At 43.8% G+C, this 20,771-nt stretch overlaps 1 protein-coding gene across 9 annotated transcripts in view; it reads right to left on the bottom strand.

Moving 5' to 3' along the window:
• The window catches only part of RBM6 (RNA binding motif protein 6), a 135,763-nt gene that overhangs the window by 12,670 nt on the left and 102,322 nt on the right, over nt 1-20,771 (bottom strand). For 7 of the 9 annotated variants that reach the window (XM_034956495.3, XM_063602374.1, XM_034956498.3 and 4 more), the window contains 9 exons: nt 17,443-17,517; nt 11,391-11,451; nt 7,786-8,061; nt 7,227-7,387; nt 6,043-6,140; nt 4,795-4,837; nt 4,572-4,653; nt 4,246-4,331; nt 3,686-3,832 (listed from right to left, as the gene is read on the bottom strand). In XM_034956495.3, coding sequence (XP_034812386.1) covers nt 3,686-3,832; nt 4,246-4,331; nt 4,572-4,653; nt 4,795-4,837; nt 6,043-6,140; nt 7,227-7,387; nt 7,786-8,061; nt 11,391-11,451; nt 17,443-17,517 — 1,029 coding nt within the window. Of the gene's footprint in view, nt 1-385; nt 484-3,685; nt 3,833-4,245; nt 4,332-4,571; nt 4,654-4,794; nt 4,838-6,042; nt 6,141-7,226; nt 7,388-7,785; nt 8,062-11,390; nt 11,452-17,442; nt 17,518-18,432; nt 18,600-20,771 lie in introns of all 9 variants that reach the window. The other 2 variants (XM_055109971.2, XM_055109974.2) reach the window with 2 other exon arrangements.

The following is a 20,771-nucleotide window of genomic DNA, read 5'->3' as shown; positions in this document are numbered from 1 at the left end:
ACCCTGGATAATGCAGTGAAACTCCATCTCTACTAAAAATACAAAAAATTAGCTGGGCGTGGTGGCGGGCACCTGTAGTCCCAGTTAGTCGGGAGGCTGAGGCAGGAGAATGAACCCGAGAGGCGGAGCTTGCAGTGAGCCAAGATTGTGCCACTGTGCTCCAGCCTGGGTGACAGAACAAGACTCCCTCTCAAGAAACAAAAACAGAAACAAAAAAAAAACTGATAAAGGCCGGGTGCAGTGGCTCACACCTGTAATCTCAGCACTTTGGGAGGCTGAGGCGGATGGATCATTGAGGTCAGGAGTTCGAGATCAGCCTGCCCAACATGGCGAAACCCCGTCTCTACTAAAAATATAAAAATTACCTGGGAGTGGTGGCACGCACCTGTAATCCCAGCTATTCAGGAGGCCGAGGCAGGAGAATCGCTTGAACCCGGGAGGCAGAGGTTGCAGTGAGCCAATATCGTGGCACTGTACTCCGGCCTGGGCAACAAGAGCAAAACTCCGTCTCAGAAAAAAAAAAAACCAAAAAAACAAAGAAAAAACTGATTAAGATCGGGTGCAGTGGCTCACACCTGTAATCCCAGCACTTTGGGAGGCTGGGGTGGGTAGATTACCTGAAGTCAGGAGTTCGAGACCAGACTGGCCAACATGGTGAAACCCCACCTCTACTAAAAATACAAAAATTAGCCAGGTGTGGTGGTGGATGCCTGTCATCCCAGCTACTCAGGAGGCTGAGGCAGGTAAATCACTTGAACCCAGGAGGCAGAGGTTGCAGTGAGCCAAGATGGCGCCACTGCACTCCAGCCTGGGCAACAGAGCGAGACTCTGTCTCAAAAAAACAAAAACAAAACTGATTAAGAGTTAACCCTGTTGAAATTAGGCTGACTTTCCAAACCTCCTAATTCAACATTACGGAAATATCTGTAACATTGCTATAGTGAATTTGAAATAAAGAACCTTTAAAATACATAACATCAGTAGGCACAGTGGCTCATGTCTGTAATCCCAGCACTTTGGGAGGCCGAGGTGGGCAGATCACTTGAGGTCAGGAGTTCAAGGTGAGCCTGGCCAACATGGTGAAACCCTGTCTCTAGTAAAAATACAAAAATTAGCTGGGTGTGGTGGTTTTGGCCTGTAATCCCAGCTACTTGGGAGGCTGAGGTAGAAGAACTGCTGGAACCTGGGAGGCAGAGGTTGCAGTGAGCCAAGATCGTGCCACTCCACTCCAGCCTGGGTGACAGAGAGAGACTCTGTCTCAAAAAATAAAATAAAATAAAATAAAACGTTAGTATATATTGCATGATTACTGTATGTCAGACCAGATGAGGCATGTATATATAAACATTGTCTTCTTCAGACTTTACTATGATCCTCCTATGTAAGCTTTACTATCTTAATTTTACAAATGATTGGGAATATAGTTTGACAGATTAAGTGGCTGAAGCAGAGTCCAAATATTAAATCAGTATGACTCAAGTTTTTAAACACACACACACACTCTCTCTCCTCTTTTCTGTATCTCTAAACAACTAACAGTGTTAGAAGGGGAAAAAAAGGCTGGGCGCAGTGGCTCATGCCTGTAATCCCAGCACTTTGGTAGGCTGAGGTGGGCGGATCACAAGGTCAGGAGTTCGAGACCAGCTTGACCAACACGGTGAAACCGCGTCTCTACTAAAAATAAAAAAATTAGCTGGGCGTTGTGGCAGCGCCTGATATCCCAGCTACTCAGGAGGCTGAGGCAGGAGAATCCCTTGAGCCTGGAAGGCGGAGGTTGCAGTGAGCTGAGATCGATCACGCCACTGCACTCCAGCCTGGGCGACAGAGCGACTCCGTCTCAAAAGAAAAAAAAGGGAAAAAAAGGTGTTATGAATTGAACCACAAGCAAATTCATCCATTTTCACTAATGCATAACTGATATCAAGGTAGGTGTGATCTTGGCTCACTGCAACCTCTGCCTCTCAGGTTCAAGAGATTCTCCTGCCTCAGCCTCCTGAGTAGCTGGGACTACAGGCTTGCGCCACCACGTCCAGCTAATTTTTGTCTTTTTAGTAGAGATGGGGGTTTCACCATATTGGCCAGGCGGTCTCAAACTCCTGACCTAAAGTAATCCGCCTGCCTTGGCCTCTCAAAGTGCTGGGATTACAGGCATGAGCCACCATGCCCGGCAGATTTTCTTTTTTTTTTTTTTTTTTGAGACAAGTCTGGCTCTGTTGTCCATGCTGGAGTGCAGTGGCACAATCACAGCTCACTGCAATCTCCTGGGCTCAAGCGATCCTCTTAACTCAGTCTCCCAAGTAGCTTGGACTACAGGCATGCATCACCACAGTAGGCTAATTTTTTTTGTATTTTTGGTAGAGATGGAGTTTCACCATGTTGCTGGTGTCAAACTCCTAAACTCAGGCATCCACCTGTCTTGGCCTCCCAACGTGCTGGGATTACAGGTGTGAGCCACTGCACTCTGCCTAATAATTTGATTTTGTATTAGATGTAAAAATGTTCATCATCTCTGATTCTGAAAATGTGCCATAGGGAGTAATTTAAAAGAAGAAACAAAATGCTAAATGTTATATATTATGACAGTATAAGATTAGAAAGAGGCGAGCAAGGTGGGTCTTGCCTGTAACTGAAGCACTTTGGGAGACTGAGACAGGAAGCTTACTTGAGGCCAGAAGTTCGAGATCAGCCTGGTCAATCTAGCAAGATCCTGTCTCTAGAAAAAAGCAAAAATTAGCTGGTCATGGTGGCTCATGCCTGTAGTCCCCGCTACTTGGGAGGCTGAGGTGGGAGGACTGCTTAAGCCCATGGGTTTGACGTAGAAGTGAGCTATGATCATGCCACTGCACTCCAACCTGGGAGACAGAGGAAGACTTTGTCTCAGAAAAAAAAAAAAAAAAAAAAGGAAAAAGAAAAGATTAGAAAGAGAAGACAAAAATGTAGGAGAGATGAAGAAAATGAAGGTACAGTTATACCGTGAATTTTTACCATGTGGGCATTAAAAATAATAGAGTATATAGAAACATGGAAAAAATACTTATGATAAAAAGTGACTAAACAGTATCTCCTGCTATAATTACAACTAGAGAAATGTGTATAAAGTCAAACACTAAAAAAGGAATGTAGAAAAGTGAAAATGTATGGAGCTGAGGTGTTGGGATTTGAGCTGGGCCACTTTGTTCTACCATCCATAGTTTTCCCATTTGTAAAAGAGAGAGAGTTGGGATATAAGAGGTGAGGGAATTGCCTACACCAGGTAAAAATACTCATTAACAGAGTTTTTTTTTTTTTTTTGATACAGAGTCTTGCTCTGTTGCCAGGCTGGAGTGTAGTGGCGCGATCTCGGCTCACTGCAACCTCTGCCTCCAGGGTTCAAGCAATTCTCCCGCCTCAGCCTCCTGAGTAGCTGGGACTACAGGCGTGTACCACCACACGCAGCTAATTTTTGTATTTTTAGTAGAGACAGGGGTTTCACCATGTTGGCCAGGATGGTCTCAATCTCCTGACCTCATGATCCGCCCGCCTTGGCCTCCCAAAGTGCTGGGATTACAGGCGTTAGCCACCACGCCCGGCTGACAGAGTATTTTTAAAGTTACTTTACACTTGCAAACATAGATATCCTCTGTTCGTACCTCCAACATTTTAATAACTATGTGGCAAAAGACAGCAAATTAACAATTCCTCTTACCCTCGTCACTCCTCTGTCTTTTTTCTCCTTGCCATCTCTTTTAGACATTTCCTTCTTGCTACTTGACTTTCCTTGACTGGTGGGTTTTTTTTCCTTGATCTCTTCTTCCTCAGGTAATCCAGGATCCTGGGGCACATAGACTTCTTGCTGCGATACAGTTGGAAACAAGTAAGTCTACAGAATGTTTCAGTTTCCCAGCAATTCCAGGTCTAAGGCGCACAGTTCCCTTTTAGGGGAAAAAACAACTTTTTTACTTACAAGTCTAAGAAGAGTCCACATCAATCTAAAAACCCACTCCAGGGACCAGGACACATTCAGACCACCCACTGTCCACTTTTTCAAGAGCAACACTGTTCTTACCTGTATTGCCACAAGGCACTGATTTTCCATATAGGCAACAGTTCTGTTTCCATAGATCTAAACTTTTCCACTTTTCATGCAATGAGCATCCAGAGAATCCAGGGAATAAAATCCTCAAGTAGCAAATTATGGGTGCTTTTCTCAAAAGAATCATTGACAGAGTAAAAAAAAAAAAAAAAAAAAAAAAGCCCCAAACTCACCTGGGTATTGGGGTCATAATAAGTTCCTGCCAAGGGGTCATAATAGTAGCCAGTAGCAGAATCATATATGTAGCAGTCAGATGATGCTAAAGGTAACAAGATCAGAGCCAATGTTAGTCTCTGTCCAGTGAAGCCCTTACTGGAGACTCATCAAGAACCCAAGAATTAGGGTGACCAACACAAATAGGTGCATCTACAGATGCCTCTCTCTGGATGAGCACCCTCAGTCAACAGGGTATCTTGCCAACTGTGATCACACAGATGTCAAGTAATGAGTAGCAAGTCAAGCAAAAAAGAGCAACAGAAATAAAACAAAGGTTACTTACACTGTTGTCCTTGTCGATTTGTATCTGAAGACCAGTCTGAATTTCTGCCACCTCCCCTCCTATCTCGGAAATATTTTTTACCCTATCACAGAAAGGCAAGTTAAAATTACAGAACTATCCAATGGTCATTCACCTTAACAGTCACCCACTAAAGAAAATTCAAGATCACCCTTATAGTCACCTGAGGATTTTAATAGAGCACTCCCCACCTGTTACAGCCTACCTGATAGTAATGCATGTGGTCAGAATGGTCCCCAGAATCATTTCTGCAACAGATAACACAACAATTCTTAAGGCTGCTACCAAGTGGCATTTGACGAGTACTTAATCCTACAGTTCCTATCGAGAAATCCTCTGTTCCTCATTTTGCAGGGAAAGGAACCAACCTAGACAGCAAGCAGGTTGGGTGGTCCAGACACTCCTGAAAGAATGAGCAGTAAGACTCTTTTTTTTTTTTTTTTTTTGAGACAGAGTCTTGCTCTGTCGCCCAGGCTGGAGTGCAGTGGCATGATCTCAGCTCACTGCAAGCTCCGCCTCCCGGGTTCACACCATTCTCCTGCCTCAGCCTCCCAAGTAGCTGGGACTACAGATGCCCACCACCACGCCCAGCTAATTTTTTTTTTTTTGTATTTTTAGTAGAGACGGGGTTTCACCGTGTTAGCCAGGATGATGTCAATCTCCTGACCTCATGATCTGCCTGCCTCGGCCTCCCCAGGTGCTGGGATTACAGGCGTGAGCCACCACGCCTGCCCAATGAGCAGTAAGACTCTTACAAAGCCAAGTGGTGGAGCAAAACAGCCATTAAGTGGCGGGTGCTAGAGCAAGATATGCCCCATATTGGTAAGCCTGTTTCTCTGACACGGCCATTTCCAAGTTACCACTCCTGGGTCAAGATGAGTGAAGGAGGAAAGAGAAATTAGATTTCCCAGTGCTATGGAAATATGCACAAGGTCAGGGGAAGGAAAAGCCAGGACAGCATTTTCCTAGGATTGCAAGGGGCAAGAATGTATTGACATCTGTCCGCACATCCAAAACTGTACCATCATTTTTTTGTTAAGAGATAGGGTCTTGCTGTGTTGCCCAGGGTAGAGTACAGTGGTTATTCACAGGCATCTTCATTGCACACTATGGCCTAGAACTCCTGGGCTCATGTAACCCGCTCCCCATCTCGCCTCAGCCTCTTTAGTAGCTTGGAATAGAGATATGTGCTACCACGCCAGGCCATTTGGGACCCAAAGATACCAGACAGTCAAAAGGGAAAGGACAAAAGTACCTAGCATTATTCAAGAAAGAAAACAATTCGAGAGTCAGGACAAGTCAGGCTTCAGAAAGAAACTGTAATAAACACCTATCTGAAGCAGTCCATGTTAGGAAAACATCATGCTTTACTGTTTTTCCAGCCAGGAAAAGGAGTTTCCTCCCAAAAACACAAGTGGGGGCAGCACAAGAGATCCTCACCCTTCTGCCTTACCTTCGTTTTCCAGTGGCCAGGTTTACAGCTACCATCTTCCCATCAATGCTAAATGGCGGATCAAGGTTCTGTAAGATCTTCACCACACGAAGAGCTTCCTATAGAACCAGACACACTTGAACCCAGAGACAGAAAAAGCCAGAACCCAAAGACAGAAAAATTCTCCTTTGAAAGAGAAGTGAACGTGGATTTTCCTTCTCAGAGGATAAATTTACTACATTATATTCTGTCAAAATTTTAACAGTAAGAGCATACTGGCAGAAACAGGCAACTTTTAATGAAGGACTGATTGGAACAGGAGTCAGAATAGATGTCAGTTCTGGCATAAACTTCAGAAATTCAAATCCTCTTCTTTTAGGTTGCAATTATCATCAATCAGATTCAGTTTACAAAGTCCCTTGTGACTTTTGAGCATGAAAAATCTAAGAAATACCAATGACTTTCATTATCTTCACCTTACTTCCATAGAAAAAGGCCCCGCAACTAAAAATTTAAGCCACAGGAATCTATAAATACTTTGAGGAAAAAGAGGAAATGTTTTATCATCAAATATAAAACCATCTGTGGCTGGACAAAATAAATCAGAAAGTTCACTAAAATCATGAAGGATTCAGTACTCAGATTCTTCACAAGCGAGTAAGCTGGAAACAGTAAATGACACAAGAAAAAAATGAACCTAGAAAACCAGACGGGATCCTAACTTTTGAGGGCTGTCACCTCACCTGAATGAACAATAAACCCAAAGGAGAGAGCAAGAGGGATTATGATATCAGGTAGCACACAAGAATTCAAATGATCAAGAAGTCCCTCAAATTTTTTTTTTTTTTTTTTGAGACAGAGTCTTGCTCTGTCACCCAGGCTGAAGTGCAGTGGCGCGATCTCAGCTCACTGCAAGCGCCGCCTCCGGAGTTCACGCCATTCTCCTGCCTCAGCCTCCTGAGTAGCTGCGACTACAGGCGCCTGCCACCACGCCCAGCTAATTTTTCTGTATTTTTTAGTAGAGACAGGGTTTCACCGTGTTAGCCAGGATGGTCTTGATTTCCTGACCTCGTGATCCACCCACCTCGGCCTCCCAAAGTGCTGGGATTACAGGCGTAAGCCACCAGGCCCGGCCCCCGGTCAAACCTTCTTGAAGGTTCTTTAGCCATCTGTCCCTAGGCCAATCCAAGGTGGAGGACACTCACCGCATGGGAGTCGAGGTCAATAAAGCCATAGGTATGCCCCATAGGGCCTGTTCTGTTCTTGATGATACGGACGTTGGCAGTAGTAAGGCGGACATAGGGCTCCAGCACTTCCACTATCACCTCAGGTGGTGTGGAACGATAGATACGCTTTAGCATGATAGCTGAATCAACCATAAATGGGAGAAGGGCAACAATAGGGAGAGAAAGATAAATTTTTGAAGTCCCAAGAATCTGACTGTCATTTTTTACTATAGATGCTACTAGCAAGGCTGGTTCTGTAAAAAAATGCTAAACAAATAAATACTGCATACTTTTCTTCACCAATACTTAGAAATCTAAAATCATGCCTTACTGCATTCATATAGCAATTTACTATTTGAAGGGCATAGATTCCTTTAAGCAGTACAGGAAAGTCCACAGACAGCAATGGCCTCTGTCATCAGGTCATGCACAGATCTCTTAGGGTACTGGAAAGCAGATAGCTCCCGGACATAACATTGGCCATCTATGCTCCATTGTGATGATCACAGTCTGGTATGTGCCCTGACAAACTACTTACTTTTGCTCTCTCCATCCTGGCGTGTCTCTCCAGACCATGACTCCCTCTCTCGGTCTCTTCGGAAAGTTGGCCCTTCCCTTCGAGAAGGAGGCAGATACCTTTCTGCTTCTCTCTTTTGATGTCCTAAGCGTGACTCTTGGCCTTCTTCCCTCTTCCTGGGTTCAGGTTCCTTATCAGCTGGTCTTAGGGGCTGGTTGGGCTGTTTTTCCAATGGTGCTGGTATGGATGTTTTCTGAGGCTGAGGGTAGGTTATTAATTCTTGCTTGGCCTCTGTCACTAGTGGAACAGAAACAAAGAGAATCTCTAGAAGGCTTTATCAAAAAAAAAAAAAAAAGAAAGAAAAAACACTGCTACTGTAATTTCTCCTTACCTGCCAGCAAATACTCATACTGGAATGCCTTTTTTTTTTTTTTTTTGAGACGGAGTTTTGCTCTTGTTGCCCAGCTGAAGTGCAATGGCATGATCCTGGCTCACTGCAACCTCTGCCTCCCAGGTTCAAGCGATTCTCCTGCCTCAGCCTTCAGAGTAGCTGGGATTACAGGTGCCCACCACCACGCCCAGGTAATTTTTTGTATTTTTAGTAGAAACGAGGTTTCACCATGTTGGCCAGGCTGGTCTCGAACTCCTGACCTCAGGTGATCCACTTGCCTCGGCCTCCCAGAGTGCTGGGATTACAGGTGTGAGCGAACACGCCCGGCCTGGAATGCTTTTAATATTGTCTCAGAAATATCTAATAAAAAGTCCTCTGACAGTTCCTGACAAAATATTTTAAGTGAAGCTGAGACAGGACATGAAATAGTTCACAGAAGAAACTATCCAAGCATTTAAAAAATGTAATCTTATGAAATCTCTATATCACCTACTAAACATTTAAATGTAACAAATCCTTCATGACACCTTGAACCTATCATAATCAATGATAACAACACATCTGGGGACAAAATTACCGAAGATATGGCCCTTACTTAAGGTTTAGTAGAAACACATATCCCAAACACACATCTAGAAGCCTTGCTTCTTCCAGTGTTACAGTGCTCAAACAGCTACTCATATCCTGTAAGACCACAGGCCCTCCTCCAGTGAAGCTAGGAACAGACCCTATCTGCACGTAGCTCCTTTATATGCAAATAAACATAATGGGCAGACGTCCTTCAAAATATAAATGATTTATTTCAAATGTCCTACTACAGCAGGATAATTTGTCTTTATAGTTTGTTTTATAATTAGGGGCACATTCTTGTAACTAATTCATTCTTGGAGGGTTCACTGGAATCCATGTGGCTCAAAAAGAGGTATTATATGAGAGCAATATAGAGATTACATAATAGCAGTGACAGGTTTCCAGATTAAAGCTGTCTCATCTTAGTGGTATGGTGCCCAGTGGTTTTCATAAACTACCTATTCATGGCCGGGAGCGGTGGCTCACGCCTGTAATCCCAGCACATTGGGAGACCGAGGCGGGCGGATCACGAGGTCAAGAGATCGAGACCATCCTGGCTAACACAGTGAAACCCTGTCTCTACTGAAAATACAAAAAATTAGCTGGGCACGGTGGCGGGTGCCTGTAATCCCAGCTACTTGGGAGGCTGAGGCAGGAGAATGGCGTGAACCTGGGAGGCAGAGCTTGCAGTGAGCCGAGATTGCGCCACTGCACTTCAGCCTGGGCGACAGAGCAAGACTCCGTCTCAAAAAAAAAAAAGAAAAAAAACAAAAAACTATCTATTCATTTGCTGGAATAGCTTTGAAAAAAAGTGTTTCTTGTGTGGGGGAAAAAAACACAACTTTGCCTAACCTGAAGTGACCTAACAAGCAAAAATCTCAGTTGTTCATCCCCCTTCCCACATTTTGGTTTGGTTTCTAGAACATACACAGCCTTCCCCTAAAGATTTTCAGAACACCTGCCTTTCAGTCTTCACCAGAGTAAAATCTCCACAAGAGGCCAAAAGCCCACCTAAGAAACTCCTTGTAGGCACATTAAACTCTAACCTTGCAACAAACAGAAGGCTACCTGAATCCCTGCACTGAACTATATTTTATGGTCATGCTGTGGCTTTCCTTAAGGGATGACTACAGGACTGTTGTTATGGATGCATGTGTCTGACTCCTCGAAGTTGCCTACCTGAAATTTCTCTAAAGAAATTTACATTAAAGATAAGTGCTTGAGAAGCTGGTAGTTTTATTCCTCTAAAATAATAAAATGTTCCCCACATCCTGATTATTTTCTCTTATTTATATTTTTACTGTTATTTTAACAAATGTTTTTCTCTTGAAAATCCTGAAATGCTTACAGAGTGTAAAAGAGAAAACAATAGAGCAAATGATTCCCAATAACTTCAAAGAAGTAGGAGTGGGAGAAAGGTTTGCCACACAGACTGATGTCATAAAGACTCTTTTTCAACCTAACATCCTTAATCCTTAAATGTACTCCAAATAACAATATACTGACCTCTGCTCAGCTGCCCACTTAGCCACTTTAGCCTAGAAGCCCACAACCCTATCTCTTTCCTCTGGTGAAAATAAGATTTGAAATCATTTACTAACAGGTTACGTTAAGTTGGGCACCAAACTGCAATTTTTTTTTTCTCACTCTGTTGCCTAGGCTGGAGTGCAGTGGCGAGATCTCAGCTCACTGCAACCTCTGACTCCTGGGTTCAAGCGATTCTAGTGTCTCAGCCTCCCAAGGAGCTGGGATTCCAAGCATGTGCCACCACACCTGTGGCTAATTTTTGTAATTTTAGTAGAGACAGGGTTTTGGCATGTTGGTCAGGCTGGTCTTGAACTCCTGACCACAGGTGATCCACCTGCCTTGGCCTCCCAGAGTGCTGGGATTACAGGCGTTAGCCACCATGCCCAGCTCAAATTGCACTTTTGAAAGGTTTGGGCGGGTCGTGGTGGTTCACGCCTGTAATCGCAGCACTTTGGGAGGCTGAGGCAGACGGATCACGAGGTCAGGAGATCGAGACCATCCTGGCTAACACGGTGAAACTCCGTCTCTACTAAAATACAAATAACTAGCTGGGCATGGTGGTGGGTGCCTATAGGCCCAGCTACTAGGGAGGCTGAGGCAGGAGAACAGCGTGAACCTGGGAGGCGGAGCTTGCAGTGATCCGAGATTGCGCCACTGCACTCCAGCCTGGGTGAGTGCGAGACTCCGTCTCAAAAATAAATAAATAAATAAAGGTTTGCAGGCCTTGTGCAGTGACTCACACCTGTAATCCCAGCACTATGGGAGGCCAAGGTGGGTCGGGTCACAAGGTCAGGAGTTCAAGGCCAGCCTGACCAACATGGTGAAACCCCGTCTCTACTAAAAATACAAAAAAATTAGCTGGGCTACAGGGCGTGGTGGCACATGCCTGTAATCCCAGCTAATCAGGAGGCTAAGGCAGGGGAATTGCTTGAACCTGGGAGCTGGAGGTCGCAGTGAGCCAAGATGGTGCCACAGCACTCCAGCCTGGGCAACACAGCGAGACTCCATCTCAAAAAAAAAAAAAAGGTTTGTAGATCAACTTGGATTTAGGGATGATAATTCTTCAAAGCCAAGGAAAACATGAAATTTGTTTTGCTCAATGCACGAGATAAAAACTGCTACCACTTTCGCCACTCACCTTCTCTTGGGTTCTTGCAGAATGAACAGGAAGATCGGTGCCCACCAATGTTTGCCTTACACTGTAAGGAAGAAGGAAATAATTCAATTTGACTGAAAACATTTTTAAAAATCTTATGTATATCTAACAAAGTGAAACCTCCCAAAAATGAAAGAAACAAACCATATCCCAGATCCCCTCAAAGCTTAAAAAAAGAATCTGATATTCCCCACTGATTAGAGCTGGCAGACGGGATCTGATGAGCTACTGTTTGAGAGCTACCTTATAACAAGGCATCTGGGACTTTGGTGCAGCCCAAATGCCTTTGCCCTGGATAAAGATTCCTATAGGAAATATGCCTAGAAAACTACTGTTATATGGTTTATAGAATATTATTGTCCCAAAGCCATTTACAGTCTGCACCCAAAACTTGGGCCTGAACTGACTATGAGATCCCCATTCACATTTGGCTAGAACTGAGAATTCAGTCATCAACTCCTTTCTCAAACACTGATAATGAGGTACAAGGTAGGAGGAAGAGATACAGATAGTGTCTCTGGCAGCTATCTAAAAGACATTGAAAGGGAACATTCACTAGCCCAGAATAAGGTAAGAGACATTTTTAATGTGAATGTAATTATTTTTGTCTGAACATGTGAACAAAAAGTCAAGCACACTGCCCAACCCCGAAATCCCTGAACTTTTGCCACTGAGCTTCCAAATGCCATGGGGGCAGAAACTTGGTTGGCAGGAAATAAAAGAGTAAGAACTATAAAGAGGATGGTATTTGAGGAGGGCCTTATAGGGCGAGTAAAGGTCTGCCAGATGGAGTTGAGGAGAAAACAATAACAATAGTAGCAGTGGCTAATTCTGGTTTTTTTTTTTTTCTTTTGAGATGGAGTTTCACTCTTGTTGCCCAGGCTGGAGTGCAACGGCATGATCTCGGCTTACCACAACCTCCACCTCCCGGGTTCAAGCGATTCTCCTGCCTCAGCCTCCCGAGTAGCCGGGATTACAGGCATGTGCCACTACACCCGGCTAATTTTGTATTTTTAGTAGAGGCAGGGTTTCTCCATGTTGGTCAGGCTGGTCTCGAACTCCCGACCTCAGGTGATCTGCCCGCCTTGGCCTCCCAAATTGCTGGGATTATAGGTGTGAGTCACTGCGCCCAGCCGGCTAATTCTTAAATAGTACATACCATGTATCTGGCCTACTGTATATGTCATCACTTATTGATCCTGACAACCCCAATAAACTTCATGAAATGGGTACTCTTATCTCCTCATTTTGTAGATGAGGAAACTGAGGCCTAGAGAGGTTAACTCACTTGAGGAAGATCACTACAGTCAGTTATTTCATTGTTCCCTTCCCTATAAACAGATTATAAACACACACACACACACACACACACACCCCTGCCCACTGCCAAGTGGCTGTTATGCCTTCCCACAGGGTGAGTATACTTCCTCTCTCCATTGTCAGCCTTGGCCATGTGCCTTCTTTGCTTTCACCAATAAAACATGAGTGAACATGACCTACACTAGGTCTAAGAGAAGCCTTAGGAGCCACTGCTTGCGTGAATGAACCTCTTTCTCCCTTAGCCAGAGGGACACTGCCCCATATTGAGACTGTTTCTTCTGCCTGGGTCCTGGGATGAGAAGCCACGTGGAACAGAACTGTAGCAAACAACCCATAGTCCCTGACATGTAATGTGAGTGAAGAATATGCTTGCTGTTTTAAGCTACTGGGATTGGAGAGTTGTTACTACAGGAGAGCTGCTGTGGTAACTGGTGCTATTTGTAAACATATAGATCAACAGAATAAAACTGAGAATCTAGGAATAAACCTATAGATTATGGTCAACTGATTTCTAACAATGGGGAAAGTGCCAATGGGGAAAGAATAGTCTCTTCAACAAATGGTGCTGGGACAACTGAGTATATACACGCCAACGAATAAAGTATGTGACACTTCAGTTAGTGAGTGGCAGTTAGGATCCTAACCTTAGTAGGTATAATTTAAATAGCATAAAACAGGCCTGGCATGATGGCTCATGCCAGTAATCCCAGTACTTTGGGAGGCCGAGGAAGTTGGATCATTTCGGGCCAGGAGTTCAAGACCAGCCTAGCCAACATGGAGAAACCCCATCTCTATTAAAAATACAAAAATTAGCTGGGGATGGTGGCACACGCCTGTAATCCCAGCTACTCGGGAGGCTGAGGCACGAGAATCACTTGAACCTGGGAGGTGGAGGTTGTCGTGAGCCGAGATTGTGCCACTGCAATCCAGCCTGGGTGACAAACCAAGACTCTCTCTTAAAAACAAAAACAAACCCCATAAAGTTTACCTATTTTATGTGTACAATTCAATGATTTTTAGTAAATGTATAGTGCAACCATCACCATAATCTAATTCTGAAACATTTTCATCACCCCAAAAGAAATCTAGTGGAGTTACCTCCCCCATTCTTACCCCTAGGGACATGGAATTGTGCAATGTATGGTCTTCTGTGTCTGGCATAGTATTTTCAAGGTTCATCTAGGTTGTAACATGCATCAGTACTTCATTCCTTTTCATTGTCAAATAGCATTTCATTGTATGGATATGCCAACTTGTTCATCCATCCATCAGCCAATGGACATTTTGGTTATTTCCGTTTTTTGGCTATTATGAATAATACCGCCATTAGCATTTGTTTTAATTATAAAAAAATTTTAATAGGTACATAATAAACTTAAAATTTTTCTTTTTTGTTTTTGAGATGGAGTTTCACTCTTGATGTCCAGGCTGGAGTGCAATGGTGCAATTTCAGCTCACCGCAACCTCTGCCTCCCAGGTTCAAGTGATTCTCCTGCCTCGGCCTCCCAAGTAGCTGGGATTACAGGCATGCACCACCATGCCCAGCTAATTTTGTATTTTTAATAGAGATGGGGTTTCTCCATGTTGGTCAGGCTGATCTCCAACTCCCGACCTCACATGATCCGCCTGCCTCGGCCTCCCAAAGTGCTGGGATTATAGGCGTGAGCCACCACACCCAGCTAAAAAAAATTTTGAGACAAGGTCTTGCTCTGTCACCCAGGATGGAGTACTGAAGTACAGTGGCACTATCATAGGTCACCGATGCCTCGACCTCCTGGGCTCAGGTGATCCTCCCACCTCAGCCTGCTTAGTAGCCGCGATCATAGGCATGCACCACCACACCCAGTTAAATTTTGTATTTTTTGTAGAGATGGGGTTTTGCCATGTTGGCCAGGCTGGTCTCGAACTCCTGGGCTCAAGTGATCTGCCCACTTTAGCCTCCCAAAGTGTTGAGATTACAGCCATGAGCCACACCTTATCTCTCTCTTTTTTTTTTTCTTTAGAAAGGATACTTTCAAGAAAGTGAAAGATAACACATAGAAAATATTTACAAATCATATATCTGATAAGGGATTAATATCCAGAAAATATAAAGTACTCTTATAACTCAACAACAAAAATACATGCAAATCAATTCCAAAGGGCAGAGGACTTGGTTGAACATTTCTCCAAAGCAGATATACAAATGGCCAACAAACACATGAAAAAAAACCCTCAAAGTCATTAGGAAAATGCAAATCAAAACCACAATGAGATATTATTTCATACCCATTAGGATGGCTATTATCAAATAAAGGGAAAAGAACAAATGTTGGCAAGCAGGTGGAGAAATGAAGCCCTTACATATTGCTGGAATATAAAATGGTACAGCTGTGGTCTATGAAAAGGTTTGCTAATAAAATAAAAGAAATACAGTTTGATGGTTCCTCAAAGAGTTAAATATAAAATTACCATATGACCCAGCAATTCCACTCCTGGATACATACCCCCAAATAACTGAAAACAGCTGTTCAAAAACTAGCACACAAAGGTTCTATTATTCACCAAAGTCAGGGTAGAAACAACCCAAATGTCCATCAACTGAGGAATGGATGAACAAAATGTGATATATTCATATTACTTAGCCACAAAAAGAAATGAGGTACTGATAAATACTGCAACATACATGAACTCTGAAAACATGCTAGGTGAAAGGCCAACAGAAAAGTTTACATATTTTGATTCCATTTATATGAAATATCCGGAATAGGCAAATCCATGGAGATAGAAAAAAGATTAATGGTTTCTGGGGACTGGCGGAAGAAGAAGTGGGAAGTTACTGATTAATGATAAGAGGTTTCCTTTTGAGGGTTTAAAAAAGATCTGAGGCTAGATATGGCAGCTCACACCTGTAATCCCAGAACTTCGGGAGGCCAAGGTGAGAGGATCGCTTGAGCACAGGAGGTCAAGGGTACAGTGAGCCATGATCACATCACTGTACTCCAGCTTGAGAAACAAGAGTGAGATCCTGTCTCAAAAAAAAGACAGAAAAAAAAAATTTCTGGAACTAACCTGGACATGATGGCACCTGTAGTCCCAGCTATTTGGGAGGTTGAGGTGAGAGGATGACTTGAGCCAGGGACTGTGAGACCAGCCTGGGCAACATAGTGAGATCCCATCTCTTATTTAAAAAAAAAAAAAGAAGTTCTAGGAAGTAGATAGTGTTGATAGCTGCACAACATTGTGAAGGTACTTAATGTCACTGAATTAATGCTTCAAAATGGTTAAAATGGCAAATGTAATGTTACATGTATTTTATCTCAATAAAAGGAAATGAAATATCTTCCTAAAATGACACCATAAGGGAGTATATCCATGAAATATGAGTACTTTGGCTAATAACAATCATAGCTCTTCAAGTTGTATTCTACCGAGACTAACACAATGTCAATTCTACCGAGACTAACAAATGTCAAGCTAAAGTCTTTACTAAATTTTTTCAAGTACTGTAACATTTTTAGTGTGTCGGGGCTCAGAAACTTTCTATATTTTTCATAATTATTTTTGATACTAAGTAGTAGCAATGAAAACAAATTATATTTTCATGCTCACTGCAATCAAACTGGACCTTTAAAGAGTATAGCCGGCTGGGTGCCGTGGCTCAAGCCTGTAATCTCAACACTTTGGGAGGCCAAGGTGGGTGGATAATGAGGTCAGGAGTTCAAGACCAGCCTGGCCAAGATGGTGAATCCCCATCTCTACTAAAAACTACAAAAAAATTAGCTGAGCATGGTGGCACGCAACTGTAATCCTAGCTACTCGGGAGGCTGGGGCAGGAGAATCGTTTGAACCCGGGTGGCAGAGGTTGTAGTGAGCTGAGATCGCGCCACTGCACTCCAGCCTGGGCGACAGAGCAAGACTCTGTCTCAAAATAAATAAATAAATAAATAAACAGGCCGGCGCGGTGGCTCATGCCTATAATCCCAGCACTTTGGGAGGCTGAGGCAGGTGGATCACTTGAGGTCGGAGTTCAAGACCAGCCTGGCCAACATGGTGAAACCCCATCTCTACTAAAAATACAAAAATTAGGCAGGTAAGGTGGCAAGTGCCTGTAATCCCAGCTACTCGGGAGGCTGAGGCAGCAGAATCACTGGAACCCAGGAGCCAGAGGTTGTAGTGAGTGGAGATCACGCCATTGCACTCTAGCCTGGGCAACAGAATGAGATTCCGTTTCAAAAAAAAAGAATATAGCCTAAAATTTTAAATATCCCACTCTAAGAGAATATGGAGTTTAATAGAGGTAAAATGCCATGGTGTCTGAAGTTCTATACCCTTGGAAACCCAAGAATATCCAAAAAATGTACGACTCCCAAAGAACTAGTCTCTCCAAACCTACTTTTCCAACCAAGAATTCCTTTATGACCACTCCCAGGAGAGGTGAGAAGATATTATATGTCAAGGAACTGTTATTTTTATAACTGATAGAAATAATGGCACATGTCCTTGGGAAAGTGTCTCCAATTGCAGGTCCAGAACTCTCTATGGCCACATGTAGCAGCTGGGAAGGAGAAATTATGAATGACCTTGTCTTGACCTCCTCCTGTTCAACTGAAGTGACCTGAGGAAGAAGAGCTTTGTCCTTGGGAATGCATGTTAGCAGGCAGCCTTCCTAGAGATATGGAGGAGCTGTTATTCCAGATACTTACTTCTAAAGAAAGGGATTCTTGGTACTTACTCGTTTGCAGTACCAAAAATCCAGGCTTGATACATACTCCAGGGTAACTTCTTTGTCCTGGATCATTAGAGTTCCCTGTAAAGACAAAGACAGAAGCCATCAACATCAACCCTTGGAGAAACAGACAGAGACAGAAAGGCACAGAGAGCCTTTCCAATCCCCAAGCTGAAACATTTTATAAAGAGTGAGCTTAATTCACTGGTGAAAGGAAATGGCTGTTTTAAGCCACAGACCTGGGGCAGTGTTGCAGAGCAAGCTTTAGCTTAGGAAAGGGGAGTACGAGAAGGTGAAATCAGTCTTCGGCCTTGGTTCCTGCAGGTTAGGGTGCTGTCCTTGGGCAGGCTATGCCCAGTCTACTTGTCCAGAGGTCAGGTAATGCACTCTCTTGAATCCCAGCAAGTCCCCCACCTAGCTCAGGAGCTAGCACACTATCAAGAAGTAAACTGTTCCTTCTGCACAGAGGCAGAGGAGCCCTCTTCTTTTCCACAGCTATCTCACATCTCCTTGGAAAGGTAGTAAGGGCTATAACTTTAGCGCCTGAAAATTTTCTTTGAAACACTGGCTGTATGGCAAAAGCACCAGGAAGACATACAACATTGAAGACAGGAAGAAAGGAGGAAGGTGAAAGCTTCACAGCAAGTTACATCCTTACAGCAGGAAACTGATTGGCTGGTGGGAGCAACAGTGGCGGCGGCGGTATCACTCTGGCTTGGAGCCTATAGAGTGAGCTAGCCCTGAGATCTGAGGAGCAACCATTGGCAAGTAAGCCTTTGGGAAAGTCTGGCACAGGAACAGGTGGGAAAAGGGGCTCAACAAGCCTGTTAAAGAGCTCCCTTGCCTCTCCATTTTGGACAAGTCATGAATTCTATTTCACATTAAAATAAAGTTTTGTTTAATAAACACTAGGCAGCAGGTATGTGTTGGTGCAGGGGAAAAAAATTCTCTGCCTACTGACAAGGGACCCTCACCCACACTTGAAAGTGAACTAACCGAGAATGCGACTCTGGAACTAGCCCCTGCGCTGTGTTCATTCTCCGCCCTCTAGGGTCCTCTGTGTTTCCTCAGACAGGGCTCTGAGTTATACAAGCCATTTCTTTGCAATTGGACCTCAGTTTCTTGCTTGAATCCATACATCTGTCAAATAATGCTTTACCTCTCTGCTTTTCACATCAAAAAAGTCAAGAGAAATACACAGGATAAAATTATTGTCTTGTCAAAACCAAGGAAAATTGCCCATCTACCTAGGTCTTAGCATCTGGTCTGAGACACTATTCCCTGGCTTGTTCTCAAGGCTAAGGACAATGATAATAAAAATCGCTAACATTTACTAAGCACTTACTCAGAGCCAGAAACCACAAAGTACATTATCTTATTTAATCCCCTAAATGATCCGATGAAATAACATTATCTACACTTTACAGATGAGGACCTATGTTCACAGAGGTGGGGTCACCCAGGTGGTGAAGGGCACAGCTGGACTTACATCTGGGCTGTAGAGAAGGGATCTCCTGTTTCATTTTTCTTTTTCCTTTTGTTTTGACTGAGGGATCTCCTGTTTCATTCACCAGCTTCTGCTCAGTATTAGGGACAGGTAATCTGGCCTTAGGGACCAATCAGAAAAGAGACAGGCTCTGTATGCAGGGAAGGATCTGGGAAGGACCACGCTATCAAGCTCCACCAATGCAGGAAGTTAGTCAAGATGAAGCGCCCCCTCCTTTTTTTTTTTTTTTTTTTTTTTTTCCCTGAGACAGAGTTTCGCTCTTGTTGCCCAGGCTGGAGTGCTATGGCGTGATCTCGGCTCACTGCAACCTCCGCCTCCCAGGTTCAAGCGAGTCTCCTGCCTCAGCCTCCCAAGTAGCTGGGATTACAGATATGTGCCACCACGCTTGGCTAATTTTGTATTTTTAGTAGAGACGGGGTTTCTCCACGTTGGTCAGGCTGGTCTCGAATTTCCAACCTTAGGTGATCCGCCCACCTCGGCCTCCCAAAGTGCTGGGATTACAGGCGTAAGCCACTGCGCCTGGCCGTCTTTTTTTTTTTTTTTTGAGACAGAGTCTTGCTCTGTCACTCACTCTCGAGTACAGTGGCACGATCTCGGCTCACCACAACCTCCGCCTCCCAGGTTCAAGCAATTCTCCTGCCTCAGCCTCCCGAGTAGCTGGGACTACAGGCGCACACCACCATGCCTGGCTAATTTTTGTATTTTTAGTAGAGATGGGGTTTCACTATGTTGGTCAGGCTGGTCTCGAACTCCTGACCTCGTGATCTGCCCGCTTTGGCCTCCCAAAGTGCTGGGATTACAGATGTGAGCCACTGTGTCCAGCCTAAGATGAACCCCTTCTAAGCCCAGAGACAGGATATAACATCTTTAAGAGCATGGACTGTAGGCTGAGTTCCCTAAATTTGAATCCTGCCTCTACTCCATGACCTTCAGCAAGGTCCTTAACTTCTTTGTGCTTCCATTTCCTCATCTGTAAAGTAAGGACAACAGTACCTACTTCTTAGGGTGGTTGTGAAGATTAAGTAAATTCATACAGGTAAAGAGCTTAGCATAGAATATAGTGAGGGCTCAAGAAATGTTGATCATTATAAGCCCGAGGAACCAAAAAAGACCAGCATCAGCAGGTGGGAGTCAAACAGCCACTCATTTCACCTTGCTTGCTTGCTAGGTAGGAATATTCCACCACCCATTTTAATCTCCTGAAAGACTAAGCTTTCATACGGAATGGTCACTACACATCAGAAATTGTATCTTTACGACAGTACTTTGTGTTGTCAAATTACTGGTCCAGATCTTACAGTCTACTTAATCTTGCTGGCCTTTTATTTATTTTCAGCAACAAACAGTATCTGGTACCAAAAAGGAGCTTAGTAAGCTCTTGTTGAATGAATCAAAGACTGAATAGAGCCAACTATCCCTGGAGGACCTGGTGCTTGGTACACAGTGGCTCTGGAGGGAGATACTGCTGTTAGAGCATACATCTGTATACCCAATCCATAAAACATGTGGGTTGTCATTTGAACAGTGAGTAAGAACAAGGCACTACTGTCAATTTCAGTCACCTGCAAATTCTGATTTCACCAACTGGAGGCATTAATGGATTCAGGTATTTCTAAGGCACTTTATACTTCTCAGACAACAAAAATGTTCCAGTAGCTGTGGATGACCTTTTGTTGAGGGCAGGGAACTCCCCTTGCCAGGAGTCCCCATCAGCATGTCAACTTTGAGATTACTTTTACCTCATGTGTTACAAAAGCAATGATTTCTTATTCTCACAGAATCATCTATAACTCGGGCAGTCCTTTTTCTCAACCTGCACATAGTTAGA

Source organism: Pan paniscus, chromosome 2 (assembly GCF_029289425.2).
Source record: "Pan paniscus chromosome 2, NHGRI_mPanPan1-v2.0_pri, whole genome shotgun sequence".
NCBI lineage: Eukaryota > Metazoa > Chordata > Mammalia > Primates > Hominidae > Pan > Pan paniscus.
This window is presented reverse-complemented; position numbering and strand designations above follow the sequence as displayed.